Source organism: Zalophus californianus, chromosome 14 (assembly GCF_009762305.2).
Source record: "Zalophus californianus isolate mZalCal1 chromosome 14, mZalCal1.pri.v2, whole genome shotgun sequence".
In the NCBI taxonomy this organism is placed as follows: Eukaryota; Metazoa; Chordata; class Mammalia; order Carnivora; family Otariidae; genus Zalophus; species Zalophus californianus.
In genome coordinates this window covers 22,580,892-22,596,177 of record NC_045608.1, presented here as the reverse complement: position 1 = coordinate 22,596,177, position 15,286 = coordinate 22,580,892, and the positions used below count along the sequence as shown (strand labels likewise).

At 44.4% G+C, this 15,286-nt stretch overlaps 1 protein-coding gene across 4 annotated transcripts in view; it reads right to left on the bottom strand.

The window, feature by feature from the left end:
* The window catches only part of EWSR1 (EWS RNA binding protein 1), an 80,412-nt gene that overhangs the window by 49,239 nt on the left and 15,887 nt on the right, over positions 1-15,286 (bottom strand). For all 4 annotated transcript variants that reach the window (XM_027576414.2, XM_027576409.2, XM_027576410.2 and 1 more), the window contains exons 5-12: positions 15,042-15,103; positions 12,923-13,043; positions 12,481-12,570; positions 11,551-11,706; positions 10,464-10,553; positions 10,267-10,319; positions 9,743-9,805; positions 9,594-9,638 (exon numbers count right to left, since the gene is read on the bottom strand). In XM_027576414.2, the coding sequence (XP_027432215.2) occupies positions 9,594-9,638; positions 9,743-9,805; positions 10,267-10,319; positions 10,464-10,553; positions 11,551-11,706; positions 12,481-12,570; positions 12,923-13,043; positions 15,042-15,103 (680 nt within the window). The remainder of the gene's footprint in view (positions 1-9,593; positions 9,639-9,742; positions 9,806-10,266; positions 10,320-10,463; positions 10,554-11,550; positions 11,707-12,480; positions 12,571-12,922; positions 13,044-15,041; positions 15,104-15,286) is intronic.

Below are 15,286 nucleotides of genomic sequence, written 5' to 3'. Positions count from 1 at the left end.
AGGCATACTAACAGACAAAAAACACAGTTTTAAGAGACTGAGCAAATACCAGAACCAGAGTCAGATACAGCACAGATGTTGAAATTATCAGACCAGGAATTTAAAAAAAACAACTATATGGGGCACCTGGGTGGCTCAGTCAGTTAAGTGTCTGCCTCCAGCTCAGGTCATGATCTTGGTGTCCTGGGAGCCCCACATCAAGCCCCACATCAGGCTCCCTGCTCAGTGGGGAGTCTGTTTCTCCCTCTCCCTCTACTCCTCCCCACTGCTCATGCTCTCTCTCTCTCAAATAAATAAATATTTTTAAAAAACAACTATGATTAATATGCTAAAGGCTTTAATGGAAAAAATTGACAACATGCAAGAACAGATGGATAATGTGAGCAGAGAGATGGAAATTCTAAGAATCAAAAAGAAATGCTAGATTTTGGTTGTAGGTGCTCTTCATAGAGTCAGTTACCTAAGGGTCATCCCAGTCTTCCCAGGCCTCTTAAGAAATACTTCAATTCTAGCAAAGGCCCTGCTTTCTAGTATCAGGAGCCATGGTCCAGAAACACAAATTCAACAGAATTTCAGCCATTTATCTCCCAGACTGTCCCTTTCCTGAAGTTCTACCTAGAGCAGGAAAAAATAATGAAAACACTACCTGCAGTCACAAGTCCTTCAGTTTCCTGGCCAAGATTTCATATTCCTTTAGAGATACCTTTCAAGGAGAAAGTGACAAGGGAGGGGAACATAGGGGATTTCAAAGGTACTGATAAGGTTCTTCTTCTTAAGCTTGGTGTTGGGCACATGAATATATAATTTAATATTATTATTTAGATTTTTCAGGTTAAAAATTTTTTGCATGTATATTTGAAAAAAATGCTAGAGATCAAAAACTTGAAACAGAAATGAAGAATGCCTTTGAAGGGCTCATTAGTACACTGGGCATGGCAGAGGAAAGAATCTCTGAACTTGAGAATATGACAATTAGAAACTTTCCAAACTGAAAAGCAATGAGAAAAAAAGATTGAAAAAAGCAGAACAGAATATCCAAGAATGATGGGACAATTACAAAAAGTGTAACACATGTAATGAGAAGACCAGAAGGAGAAGAAAAAGAAAGGAACAGAGGCAATATTCGAAGCGATAATGACAGGATTTTCCCAAATTGTCAGACATCAAGCCACAGATCCAGGATGTTCAGAGAACACCAAGCAGGATAAATGCCAAAAAAAATACTATACCCTGGACAGATCATATTTAAACTTCAAAAAATCAAAGATAAAAAAGTATCTTGAAAGGGGCGCCTGGTTGGCTCAGTTGGTAGAGCATGAGACTCTTGATCTTAGGATCATGAGTTTGAGCTCCATTTTGGGTGTAGAGATTACTTGAAAAAGACAAAGTTAAAAAAAAAAAAAGTATCTTGAAAGAAGCCAGAGGAAAAATCAACTTCTCTAGAGGAACAAAGATAAGACTTCCACCCAACTTCTCAGAAACCATTCCAGCAAGAAGAGAGCAGACTGAAATATTTTAAGTGTTGAGAGAATAAAACCACTGACCTAGAATTCTGCACCCTATGAAATTACCCTTCAAAAGTGAAGGAGAAAGAAAGACTTGCTCAGAAAAACAAAGACTGATGGAATTTGTTGCCAAGGCAGTAATCTGCCTTGCAAGAAATGTTAAAAGGAATTCTTCAAAGAGAAGGAAGTGATAAGTCAGAAACTCGGGATCTACATAATGAAAGGAAGAGCATCAGAGAAGTAATGAAGGTAAAGTACAAACTTTTATTTCCTGTATTTTTTTTAATTTATTTATTTGTCAGAGAGAGAACACAAGCGGGGGGCGGGGCGCGTAGCAGGCAGAGGGAGAAGCAGGCTCCCCGCTGAGCAAGGAGCCCGATGCGGGTCTCGATCCCAGGACCTGGGATCATGACCTGCGCGGAAGGCAGACACTTAACCGACTGAGCCACCCAGGTGTCCCTATTTCCTGTATTCTTAACTGATCTAATAGATCAAATTGAACACTTTGTTCAAAATAGTAATACCAACAATGTATTTGATTATGTATGCTTATGCATATGTGTGTATGTGTATATAGATATATTTACATATAATTATGTATGAGTGAGATGAATGACAGCAATGATGTAAAGGAACAGGAGGGAAGAATTGAGAATATTTTATTATAAAGTGTTTGCACTAACCATGAAGCAGTATAGTGTTATCTGTAAGTAGATTTGGGTTAGTTGTAAATGTATATTGCAGACTTTGGGGAAACCACTACAAAAAGTGAAAAAGGAAGGGCAATTGATGTGCCAAGAAAGGAGAGAAAGTGGAATTATATAAAATGATGAATTAAAACCGCAAAAGGCAGAAAAATTGTAGAAGACAAAATAGGAACAAAGAATAAGAGCAACAAATAGAAGACAGTAAAAAATAGGGTAAATATTTATTTAATAATCCCTTTAAATCTCAATGGTTTATTTTTTATTTTTATTTTTTTTTTAAGATTTTATTTTTTGACAGAAAAAGACACAGCGAGAGAGGGAACACAAGCAGGGGGAGTGGGAGAGGGAGAACAGGCTTCCCGCAGAGCCAGGAGCCCGATGTGGGGCTCGATCCAAGGACCCTGGGATCATGACCTGAGCCAAAGGCAGACACTTAACGACTGAGCCACCCAGGCACCCCTATTTTTTTATTTTTTAAAAAATTTTATTTTTATGTAATCTCTACAGGCAGTGTGGGGCTCGAACTCATAACCCTGAAATCAAGAGTTGCGTGCTCCACAGAATGAGCCAGCCAGGTGCCCCTAAATGTCAATGGTTTAAATACACCAATTAAAAGTCAAGGAATGTCAGAGTGGATAAAAAAACCAAGACTCAACTATATGTTGTCTAGAAGAAGGCCACTTTAAATATAAAGACACATATAAAGCCAAGGGATGGAAAAAGATACACCATGCTAGCACTAATCAGAAGAAAACAGGAGTAGCTATATTAATTTCAGACAGAGCAAACTTCAGAGAAAGTAAAGTTATCATGGATAAAGAGGGACAAAACATAATGATAAAGGGATAAATACTCCATGAAGGCATAACAATCCTTAACGTGTATATGCCTAACAACAGAGCATCGAAATATACGAGGCCAAAACTGATAGAACTGCAAGGAAAAATGCAGGAATCTGCTATATCTGTTAGTTGGAAAGTCTAACATCCTCTGTCAGAAATGGACAGATCTAGACAGGCAGAAAATCAGAAAGAACATAGTTGAAATCAACAATACCATCTATCAACTGGATACAATTGACATCTATAAACTACTTCATCCAAAAACAGATTACACATTCTTCTCAAGCTTACGTGGAACATTCTGGGCCATAAAATATATCTCAATGAATTTCAAAGAACAGAAATCATACCATGCATGTTCTTAGGCCACAATGGAATTAAACTAGAAATTAATAACAGAAAGATAACTGGAAACTTCCCAAATACTTGGAAATTAAACAACAGACTTCCAAGTAACACATGGGTCAAATAGGAAATCTCAAGAGACATTTTAAAATATTTTGAACTACATAAAAATAAAATGACAACTTATCAAAATTTGTGGGATGTATCAAAAGCAATGCTTAGATGGAAATTATTGCATTGAATGTATATATTAGGAAAGAAGGAAGATCCAAAATCAATAATCTAAGCTTTGGCCTTAGAAAAGTAGAAAAAAGGAGAGCAAATTAAATCCAAAGTAAGCAAAATAAAAGAAATAATAGAAATTAGAGCTGAAATCAATGAAACTGAAAACAGGAAATCAATAGAGAAAATCAACAAAACTAAAAGCTAGTTCTTTGAAAAAAATCAGTAAAACTGACATTCTCCTAGCCAGGATAATTAAAAGAGAAAGAAGAGACAAACAGATCAATGGAACAGAACAGAGAGCCCAGGAATATAAACATAGTTAACTGATCTTTGACAAAGGAGCAAAGACAATGCAATGGAGCAAAGATAATCTTTTTCAAAATGATGCTGGAACAACTGGACACTCACATGCAAAACAAAAAAATGAAATTATACCAATTCTTTACAGTCTCTTTCAGAGGACAGAAGCAGAGGGAATATGTCCTAACTCATTCTATGAAGCTAGCATTACCCTGATACCAAGACTGGACAAAAGCACTATAAGAAAAGAAAACTACAGATCAATATCTCTCATGAACATAGATGCAAAATTCTTCAACAAAATATTAGCAAATGGAATCTAAGATGTATTAAAAAATTATATACCATGACCAAGAGGGATTTATTACAGGTATGGAAGGCTACTTTAACATTTGAAAATCAATTAATCAATCTGTCATCAACAGACTAAAGAAGAAAAATCACATGATCATATCAATAAGTCCAGAAGAAGCATGTGATAAAATCTAACACCCATTCATGATAAATACTCAGTAAACTAGGGATAGAGGGGAACTTCCTTAACTTGATAAAGAACATCTACAATAAACTTACTACTAACATCATAGTTAATGGTGAGAAACTCAAAACTTTCCTGCTAAAATCAGAACAAGGAAAGCATATCTGCTCTCACCAATGGTCATCAATATCATACTGGAAGTTCTAGCTAATGAAATAAGAAAAGGAAACAAAAAGTATACAGATTGGGAAGGAAGAAATAAAATTTTCCTTGTTTGCCAATGACATGATTATCTATGTAGAAAATCTGAAAAAAGTCAACAAAGAAACTCTTGGAACTAATAAGCAATTATAGCAAGGTTGAAGGATACAAGGCTAATAAACAAAAGTCAATCACTTTCCTATATACCATTAATGAATAAGGGGAATTTGAAATTAAAAACACATTACCATTTACATTAGCACTCCCCAAAACGAAATACTTCAGTATAAATCAGATGAAATATGTATAAGATCTATATGAAGAAAACCACAAAACTCTGAGGAAAAATTGCAAAGAACTAAATAAATGGAGGGCTATTCCATGTTCATGGATGGGTGGACTCAATATTGTTGAGATGTCAGTTCTTCCCAACTTGATCTATAGATTCAATGTAATCCCAATCAAAATTCCAGCAAGATATTTTGTGGATATTGACCAGCTGACTCCAAAGTTTATACAAAGAAGGGAAAGACCCAGAATACCCAACTCAATATTAAAGGAGAAGAACAAAGTCAGAGGACTAACACTACCCTACTTCAAGACTTACTATAAAGCTACAATAATCAAGACAGTATGCAATTGGCAAAAGAATGAATCTAGACACAGGTCTCATACCCTTCAAAAAATTAACTCAAAATGGATCACAGGGGTGTCTGGGTGGCTCAGTCATTAAGCATCTGCCTTTGGCTCAGGTCATGATCCCAGGGTCCTGGGATCGAGCCCTTCTTCGGACTCCCTCTTTGGCCGGGAGCCTGCTTCTCTCTCCCACTCCCCCTGCTTGTGTTCTCTCTCTCACTGTGTCTCTCTCTGTCAAATAAATAAATAAAATCTTAAAAAAAAAATATGGATCACAGATCTAAGCGTAAAATGCAAAACTATAGAACTCCTAGAAGATAACATAGGAGAAAACTTAGATGACCTTGGGTTTGATGATGATGTTTTAGATATAATACCAAAAGTACAATCCATGAAAGAAATCACTGATAAGCTGGAATTCATTAAAATTAAAAACTGCTCTGCAAAAGACAATGTCAAGAGAAGGAGAAGAGAAGCCACATACTGGGAGAAAATATTTGCAAAAGACACACCTGATAAAAGACTATTATCCAAAATATAGAAAGAACTCTTAAAACTCAACAATAAGAAAACCAATTTTAAAAAGCTTTTGCAATGGGGCACCTGAGTGGCTCAGTTTGTTAAGTGCCCAACTCTTGATCTCAGCATCGTGAGTTCAAGCCCCATGTTGGGCTCCTTGCTGGTTGTGGAGCCTACTTAAACAAAAATAAAATAAAAATAAAAAATAAGAAGCTTTTGCACAGCAAAGGAAACCAACCAAAAAAAAAAAAAAAAAAAAAAAAGAAAAGAAAAGAAAAGAAAGAAAGAAAAAGAAAAAGAAAAACAAAAGGCAATCCATGGAATGGCAGAAAATATTTGCAAACCACCTATCTAATAAAGAGTTGATATCCAAAACATATAAGGAATTTATACAACTCAATTGGAAAACAACAACCCAACAAATAACCCAATTAAAAATAGGCAAGGACCTGAATAGACATTTTCCCAAAGAAGATACACAAACAGCCAATATGTATGTAAGGAGATGCTCAAGATCGCTAATTATCAGGGCTCAGTAGGATGGGTGGCTCAGTAGGTTAAGCCTTTGGCTTAGGTCATAATCCCAGGGTTCAGCCGGGAGCCTGCTTCTCCCTCTCCCTCTGCCCACCACTCCCCCAGCTTGTGCTCTCTTTCTCTCTGTCAAATAAATAAAATCTTTAAAAAAATCACTAATTATCAAGGAAATGCAAATCAAAACCATAACTTTAGATATCACCTTACACCTGTTGTCTACCCAAGAGAAAACAAAAGCTGGTGAGGATGTGAGAAAAAGGGAAGCCTTGTGCACTGTTGGTAGGAATATAAATTGATACAGACTTTATGGAAAACAGAATGGAGGTTCCTTAAGAAATTAAAAATAGAATTACCATACAATCCAGTGATCCCACTTCTGGGTATTTATCCAAAGAAAACAAAATCACTATCTCAAAGAATTATCTGCATTCCCTTGTTCACTGTAGCATTTATTCACAAAAGCCAAGATATGGAAACAACCTTAGTGCTTGTCAATGGATGAACGGATAAATGAAATATGCCGTGTATATATGTGTGTATGTATGTATGTATATATATAATGCAATGTTATTTATCCTTTAAAAAAGAAGGAAATTTTTCCATTTGTGACAACATGGATGACCCTGGAGGGCATTATGCTAAGTGAAATAAACCAGACAGAGAAAGACAAATACTGCATGGTATCACTTATATGTGGAATCTTAAAAAAAAAACCAAAACAACACAGAGAAACAGAAACAGAGTAGAATGGTGGTTGCCCGGGCCTGGGGCAGGGGATGGGAAATGGGAAAATTGATAAAGGAATATCAATTGTCAGTTATAACATGACTAAGTTCTGAGGATTTCACATACAGTATGGTGACTGTAGTTAACGATACTGTATCATGTAACTGCAATTTGCTAAGAGAGTAGATCTTAAGTGTTCTCACCACATATACACATACACACACACATACAGTGTGTTTCTCACAGAAAAGTTTCTTACAAAACTAAACATACTATATGATCCAGCAATTGCACTCATTAACATTTACCCAAATGAACTGAAAACATGTCCACACAAAACCCTGCACATGGATGTTTATTCATAACTGCCAAAACTTGGAAGCAACCAAGGTGTCTTTTAGTAGGTGAATGGATAAACAAACTGTGGTACATATGATGGAATATTTACAGCTAAAGAGAAATGAGTTATCAAACCATGAAAAGACATGGAGGAACTTTAAATGCATATTAGTGAAGAGGGAGGGATGAAGGGTAGAGCACCAAGGATTTTTAGGTCAGCGGAGCTACTCTATATGATACTACAATGGTGGATACATAACAGCATACATCTATCAATACTACAGAACGTACAACACCAAGAGGGAACCCTAATGTAAACTATGGACTTAGGGTGATAATGGGTCAATGTGGATTCAGTTGTACCAAATGTACCATTGTATGTGAGATGCTGATAGTGGTAGAAGCTGGGCATATTTGAGGACAGGGAGTATATGGAAATTCTCTGTACTTGCTGCTCAATTTTTCTGTGAACCCCCCAAAATGCTCTCTAAAAATAACTTTATCAATTAAGCAAAACAACCAACCAAAACAAAAATCCTGGCAACCTTACTGATCTAGTAATCTTAGCAAACTCAAAGAAGGATGAACACAAAATCACACCCAACTATCTCATGATCAACCTGTTGAAAACCAAAGGTAAAGAGAAAATCTTAAAAGCCAAAGAAAAAAGACGTATTACATGCAGGGGAACAACAAGAACCACAACCAACTTCTCATGAGAAGTTGTAATTCTCTATGTCAGCCAGAAGACCATGCATGGAACAACATATTTAAAGTGCTAAAAGGGAGGAAAACTGCCAAACTATCATTGTATATCCAATTGAAAATATCTTTCAAAAAATTAAGGTAGGGGCTCCTGGTTGGCTCAGTTACTTAAGTGGTTGACTCTTGGTTTCGGCTCAGGTTGTGATCTCATGGGTTGTGAGACTGAGCCTCACGTCGGGCTCCCCACTCAGCAGGGAGTCTGCTTGATGACTCGCTCCCTCTGCCCATCGTCGCATGTGCTTGCTCTCTCTCAAATAAATAAATAAATCTTTAAAAAGAAATTTAAGGTAAAATGAAGACAGTTTTAGATAAAAGCAGGGAGGATTTGTTGCCAGCAGACCCATACAGGCAGGGCTAAAGGACATTCTTTAGGCTGAAGACAATGATACCAGATAGAATCTGGAGCTACAGGAAATCATTAGAAATGATAAATATATCGGTAGATGTGAAAGACTATTTTCCTAACTTCTTTCAAAGGCAACTGTTTAAAGCAATAACAACAATGCATTGTTGGGATTATAACAAATGCAGAGTGAAATATATGACAGTGATAGAGCAGGGTTAGAAGGGGGCAAATTATACAGTTGTAACATTCCTATTTACATATGAAGTGGTATAATATTAATTGAAGCAAATTGTGATAAGTCAAGGATGCATATTGTTATCCTTAGAGCAACTGTGAAAAAGTAACACAAAGTCATTGGAAGAGATAAAATGGGACTGTAAACAGTACTCAATCTAAGTGAAGACAGGAAAAAGGGGAAAAATTAAGAAGATGGGGTAAATAGAACACAAATAGCAAGATGGTTGACAAATGGAACCATATTAATAATTCTACATATCATTAAACGTAAATGAACTCAACAGTCAAGATGGTTTAAAAAATAAGTCCCAAGTATACGCTGTTTACCAGAGATATACTTTAAATAGAAAGACAGGGTTGAAAGCAAAAGGATTGAAAAAGATATACTATGCAAATGCTAAGAATAAGAAAGCTGGTGTGTTTATTTTAGTATCAAAGTGGAATACAGAACAAGGAGTATCACTAGAGAGAAAGATATTAATTTCATAAAGTTGACATTAAAATCCTGAACATGTATGCACCTAATAACAAAGCTTCAAAACACACTAAGCAAAAACTGACCAAACTAAAGGGAGAAATAGACAAATCTACAATCATAGATGGAAAGATGGAGAATGAAAGAAGAGAAATATAGAGTGTCAGACAGAGACACAGAGGAAAGAGAGAGACAGAAAAACAGATACAGAGACAAAGAGCCCAAGTGAACGAGAGGGATGTGACCTGATCCTAAGAGGCTGACAGGACCCAGAGACAAGGAAAGAGAGAGATGGACCATGCCCTGGACAGGAGGGAGAGTCGGGAGCTCTGGTTGCAGTGCAAGGAGCCAGAGCAGGGTCTGGACCTGTGGGATCCCAGGGGGGTGCTGTAAGGGGGGGCAGCATCACTCACCCGCTGCCCCGTGGAGCCTTGGGGGCCAGGCTCCCCACGCAGTCCCTGTGTGGGAGGGAGGAGAGGTACGAAGTCAGCTATTGGTGGGTGTGACCCAGGGACCCCAGGACTCCCCAGAATCTTCCACCAAGGGTTGCCTCAGTACTCACTCTCTCTCCCTTCTCTCCTGGGTTGCCAGAGATTCCTTTGGGTCCAGTGGGGCCTGGAGGTCCCTGAGCAACAAGACAGGGCCTCACTCTTGTGCTGAGGCAGGATGGGGTGGGCAGGGACTTGGTAGGGCAGAGGGGTCAAGGAGGGAGCCTCAGTTTGGCCTGGGCCTCTGGGTTCTTTATCACACTCCCAGTGCCTGGCACACAGCAGTGACTTTGTACAGCTCAGGGTTCAGAGTTATGGCCCTGGAGTCAGAGAGTCCCTGCCCTGATCCGGAAGTTGCCATGTGCTGGCAGCAGCCCTAGGTCAAGAACCTCTACCTTTCCTGGCCGCATGTGCTGACAATACTTGTTTCTCCTTACATGGACTGAATGAAAAGATTTATGGAAAGTAGTTTGCATATTAAGTGCTCCATAAATGCTTGAATGGATGAATGAAGGATGGATGGATATGTGGACTGATTAAGTGGGTGGGTGGATGAATGGATGGACAGATGAATGAGAGCAACTGGAGAACTACCCACCATGTGTCCAGGACTCCCAGGGATGCCCATGGGACCAGGAAGTCCAGGGGGACCTGGAATAAGACAGGATGTTCTCAGGACTGAAACAAAGTACAATGCCAGGAAGTCCACCATCCGCTCCCTCCTGAGAGCCACAGCCTTAGTCCCTCTGCCATTTCCCAACCCTACCCTTTACCCTAGACCTGGACTCAACTTACCCATGGGCCCTGGGGGGCCTGGGAGTCCAGCTGGTCCCTGGGGCCAGTGGCTGCTGGTCTCAGTGAAGGTATTGGACAGTAACGGGTCCCCTGGGAGGAGGAAGATGGTGAGTCAGCAGGGCTGGGCTGGAGTATGGCAGTCAGTCTTTACCCGCCACCTCCGCCAAGCCAGCTGGGACTGCCCTGTGGGATAACCGGCAGTGTGGTTGGGGCTGCCAGACAAATCCTCCGAGGGTGGGGAGTGTGGAGAGTACTGGTCCCACAGGACCAGGAGGCAGGGAGACCTGGGTTCTAACCTTACCACAGTCTAGCTGGTGACATCCCGCAAGACTCCACCTCGCTGAGCCTGTACTGCCACGTCAAATGGGAATAATAGTAAAAGCTACTGTTTATTGACCACCTACTTTGTGCTGGGCTTCTGTGCATGGGGGTCATGGAGCTCTGGGAGAACTGTACAGTCAGTCTCCCCATTGTACAGATGAAGAAACTGAGGCTTGGGGAAGGAGGAGTGGTGAGATGGAATGAACGGCAGGATGGGGGAATACATGAATGGTGCCCAGCCATGCACCAGAGATAGGGCACAGGTAGGATTGGATGTGGCCCTCCAAGCTCTGACCACTGGCAGCATGCATGTAGGTCAGGCTGGGGAGGAGGCGAAGGATACACGTCAGGATCCCGCCAGGCGAGGGTGGCGGGGAGCTCTCTGAGCACAGGGCCAGGGAGCACAGAGCTCATTTCCTGCTGCCAGACCTTGAGCCTTCCGGTGCTCTGAGGGCTGGATCCTGGCCAGCTCCAACGCTTGGCAGGAGGGCCTCAGGCCGGTGGTTCCAAGCACAGGCTCTGGAGGACGCCTGGGTTTGAAGCCAGCCCCGCCCCCCAAGTCCTGGCTATGTGATCTCCCCTCTCTGGCCCTCAGTTTTCCTCATCTGAGAACAGAGGAGGACAGTGGCATCTGTTGGAAGACTGGGTGACACGTAGCTGACCAAAGGCAAGGTAAACAGAAGGTTCCTGGCAGATGGCAGCTGATGGTTATGCCAACCTTGCCCCCACCCCCACCATTATCTGTCGTGACCCCCGAAGGACTCACCATACTGGGGGTTCCGGGTGTGGGGTGGTCCAACAGGGGTTGGGGGCCCAGGGGGTCCCGGGGGGCCAGGAGGCCCGGGTAGGCCTGGAGGTCCCTTCTCTCCAGGGGTGCCCACAGCTCCAGCCTGGCCAGGGCTTCCTGGGGGGCCCTGAGGACCTACAATGGAACCAGGGAGTTGGTGGGCATCTAGGAGGCAGGCAGACCCAGGGTGGCTCCCAGAGGGCAGGACAAGGCAGCCTGGCGGCATGGGGTATAAAAGGGCTCCAGAGGCCACAGGCCCAGGCCTGTCCCGGCTCTGACTTCCTTGGCCATGTAGGGGGGTGAACAGCTCTCTTCAGGGGCTTTAGGACAATGGACACTTGGTGCACAGCAGATTCTTAGGAAATGTTGATTTCCAGAATGTTCTCTTCTCTCCCTTCCAGGCTTCTGAATGAGTTGCTCCCTCTATCAGTCCTCCCTTTGCTCTGCCTGGTGTCCCTTCAAGTCATCCTTTAGGCCTCAGCTAAGATGTTACTCCTACCAGGAAGCCCTCCCCACCCCTCACCCCATCCAGGCTGGGTCTACGCTTCCTTCCTTGGGCCTCCCATACCTGCAACGTCCCCCAGAAGAACCCTGGTCACATGGTGGGGGGCATTGCTGTTTCTCCACTGCCTGGGCCCCCCCTCCGCACTGGTCTGGGAGCTCCAGGAGGCAGGGACTGATCTGACCCCACCCCAGTGCCCAGCTCAGAGCCTGCTAGGGTAGGTGCCCAGGAAGCACAGGTCCAGTGAATGCAAAAGAGGGCTTCAGGGAGCCTAGGCGCAAGTGGAGGGGTGGTGAGCGGAGACACAAGTGGGTGGAAGGGGCCCAGGCTACCCTTGGCCAAGGAAGTGTTCACCGACAGGGCTGACCTGGATAGCTGGGGGTAGGGGCAGTGCTGTGGGCACTCACCTGGTGGGCCTCTCATCCCCATTGGGCCTCGGCTGCCAGTGTCTCCCTTGGGGCCAGTGGGCCCAGGAAGCCCCTGGCCACCAACTCGATCTGGGGGAGAAAGTTCATCAGCTTGGCAGAGCTTGCCCGACGCTGGCCCCAGCCCCTCAGCCAGCCCTACCATCTTGAGGGAGCAATGGGGCCCTCATGTTCTCTCTGGCTCTGGGTAGCCCTGGGGCAAGGGGGTAGGCAGGGGTCAGTGTCATCCAGGGTCCCTGCCCCCAGGTCCACTGTGTGGGACAGGGGCAATGGGGCTGCCGGGCCCCGTCCCCTCAGGCCTACTGGAGAACTGGGAAGACGGAGGCCCAGAAGGGTGTCAAGCTGGGAGTCAGCAGGGTGGGGACTGGAATCACTCCCTCGATTCATTCCCACGTGGGAACATGCCCCCTACTGACCCACTCACCTCGGAGGCCTTCATCCCCGGGGCTGCCCTGGGCACCTGGGGAGCCCCATAGTGGGACGGGGTCCCCGGGGGCAGCTGGGGTCGGGAGCATTGCCCGCTCAGTGACAGTGAGCACTGCCACCTGTAGAGGAAGAGGAAGGCAGGGTAGGATTCAGGGTCTCACCAGGGACAGGCCAGCTGGGGGGCCCCCGTGTTGGGCGCAGGAGGCCCGTGCACCCAGCAGAACCCAGCTTGGAGTGAAGACCCAGGGCTCAGAAATGACTGATTTTCAAACTGCACAAATCGTCCTTAGGAAAGCCAATACACACGGTCACCGCCACCCAAGTGGAGCTTTGGGTCGCTGTGTTTGCTGGGCCGTGCAGTTTTTCCCACACTGACCTGCATCAATAATCTGAAACTTCTCTTGGTCTCTTAAAGCACCACAGGCTGGAAGGATTTTTACTAAATTTGGAGGGAAGTTTGGGGGGGGGGGTCTGACATGAACTAGAGGCCCTGGGGTGTATACAAAACCACTTTGGGACCCAGTGTGGGGGAGTCTCTGAAAGGTCAGAGGTGTCTGCTGAGCCACTGACCAAGGATTAAACGGGGGCCAGAGGTGCCTGGGTGGCTCAGTCGGTTAAGCATACGACCGTTGATTTCAGCTCAGGTTGTGACCTCAGGGTTGTGAGATCAATCCCCTCATCGGGCTCCGCACTTAGCGCAGAGTCTGCTTGGGATTCTCTCTCTCCTCCCCCCTGCCCCTTCTCTCCTGCTCATGTGCACTCTCTCTCTAAAATAAATAAATAAATAAAAAATAAACAAACAAATAAATAAAATATTTAAAAAGGGGGGGCCAGAATGCCCACTGACTGGGGGTGGGGGGTCATGTGGTCCCGTCCAGAGAACAGCCGAAACTCTTGGGCAGACCCTGAACAGAGAACCACGCCCCAGATCTGAGACTGAGCCCCTCATACCGGCTTCTCCCGGGAGGAAGCCCTGGGGAGCAGTGTGGGCTTCCTGGAGCTCCCACACCTCATAACCGGGGTTCTAGCACATGCTGGAAAACCAGAAGCTTGGTTTTCCCCCCGACACATGTGACAAAATGGAGGTGTTGTGGATGGCTGTCTGTCTGGTATTCCACCGAGCCATGCACACTAATTCCACAAAAACCACCCCTCCGGCCGTCTGGTTTCCAAATTTCCCTATCCATTATTAACATTCTGGTAAACATCTTCACATTGACTCTCCTTAAGATAAATTCCCAGAGTGACGGAGGAAAAGATATGCAGGTTAAGTATATACGTCTCTATGTGTGCTTAGAAAATCTGGAAGAAAAGATGCTTAAATGTTGACTGTCACTCCCTCTGGGGACACAAGTGACCGCTGCAGATGGTTTTCTGGTAGGTTTTTCACAGTTCCGAGTTTTTCATGTTTCTAAATTTAGAATGTCTTACTTTTTTTTTTTTTTTTAAGATTATTTTAGAGAGAGAGAGAGCGAGCGCGTGCATGTGCTTGCATGAGCAAGAGGCAGGGGAGGGGCAGAGGGAGAGAATCTCAAGCAGACTCCCCACTGAGTGCAGAGCCCAATGTGGGGCTCCATCTCACAACGCCCAGATCATGACCTGAGCCGAAATGAAGAGTCGGCGGCTCAACCGACTGAGCCACCCAGATGCCCCTAGAATGTCTTACTTCCTAATTGCTAAAACCTTTTTATCTTGAAATAACTTGAGATACCCAAAGATGTTTTGCTTTGGAAACTGGGAAGATAGTGTTATTATGGTGGTGTGGGTGTGGGGGGATAAAGGGCAAAAGTGACAGGGCAAGTAGGGGACCCAGCCATGGGCTCTGGGAGATGTCTGCAAATCTCTGGCTGGGATGGGGATGAGGCTGCACAGGGGACCTTTGTGGGCCTCCCCGGGGAAAGGAGCAGGCAGGCCATCTGACTCTGAGCAGGCTTCCTGGGGATGGGCACGGAAGGGAGGCTAGCTTGTTCTGGAGGGTGGTGGGCGCCTGCTAGGGAGGCCACCTGCTTGTGGGTGTTAAAGCTCAGCTCAGCTGCACTGTGAGAATGATGAGCCGATGGGGTGTGGGGGTGTAGGGAGGGGGTAGGGGGGCAGAGGAGGGGCAGCTGCTCACCCACCTTGGCCTCCAGCACCTTCAGCCGCTCGGTCAGCTCTGACACTTTGCTGCAGTTGAGGCAACCTGCAGGGAGGGAGGAGGCTGGGGCCAGGTGTCTCAGGTTCCCTGTGGAGCCCCTCAGCCCCGGGGGGGGGGGGGCAGAATAGAAGGGGACAGACACCTGATGAACCCAACCCATGAGATGACCCAGCACAGGGAAGGGGCTATAGCCATGCCCTGAGGGTTTCCTTTGGCTCCAGAGCCTCC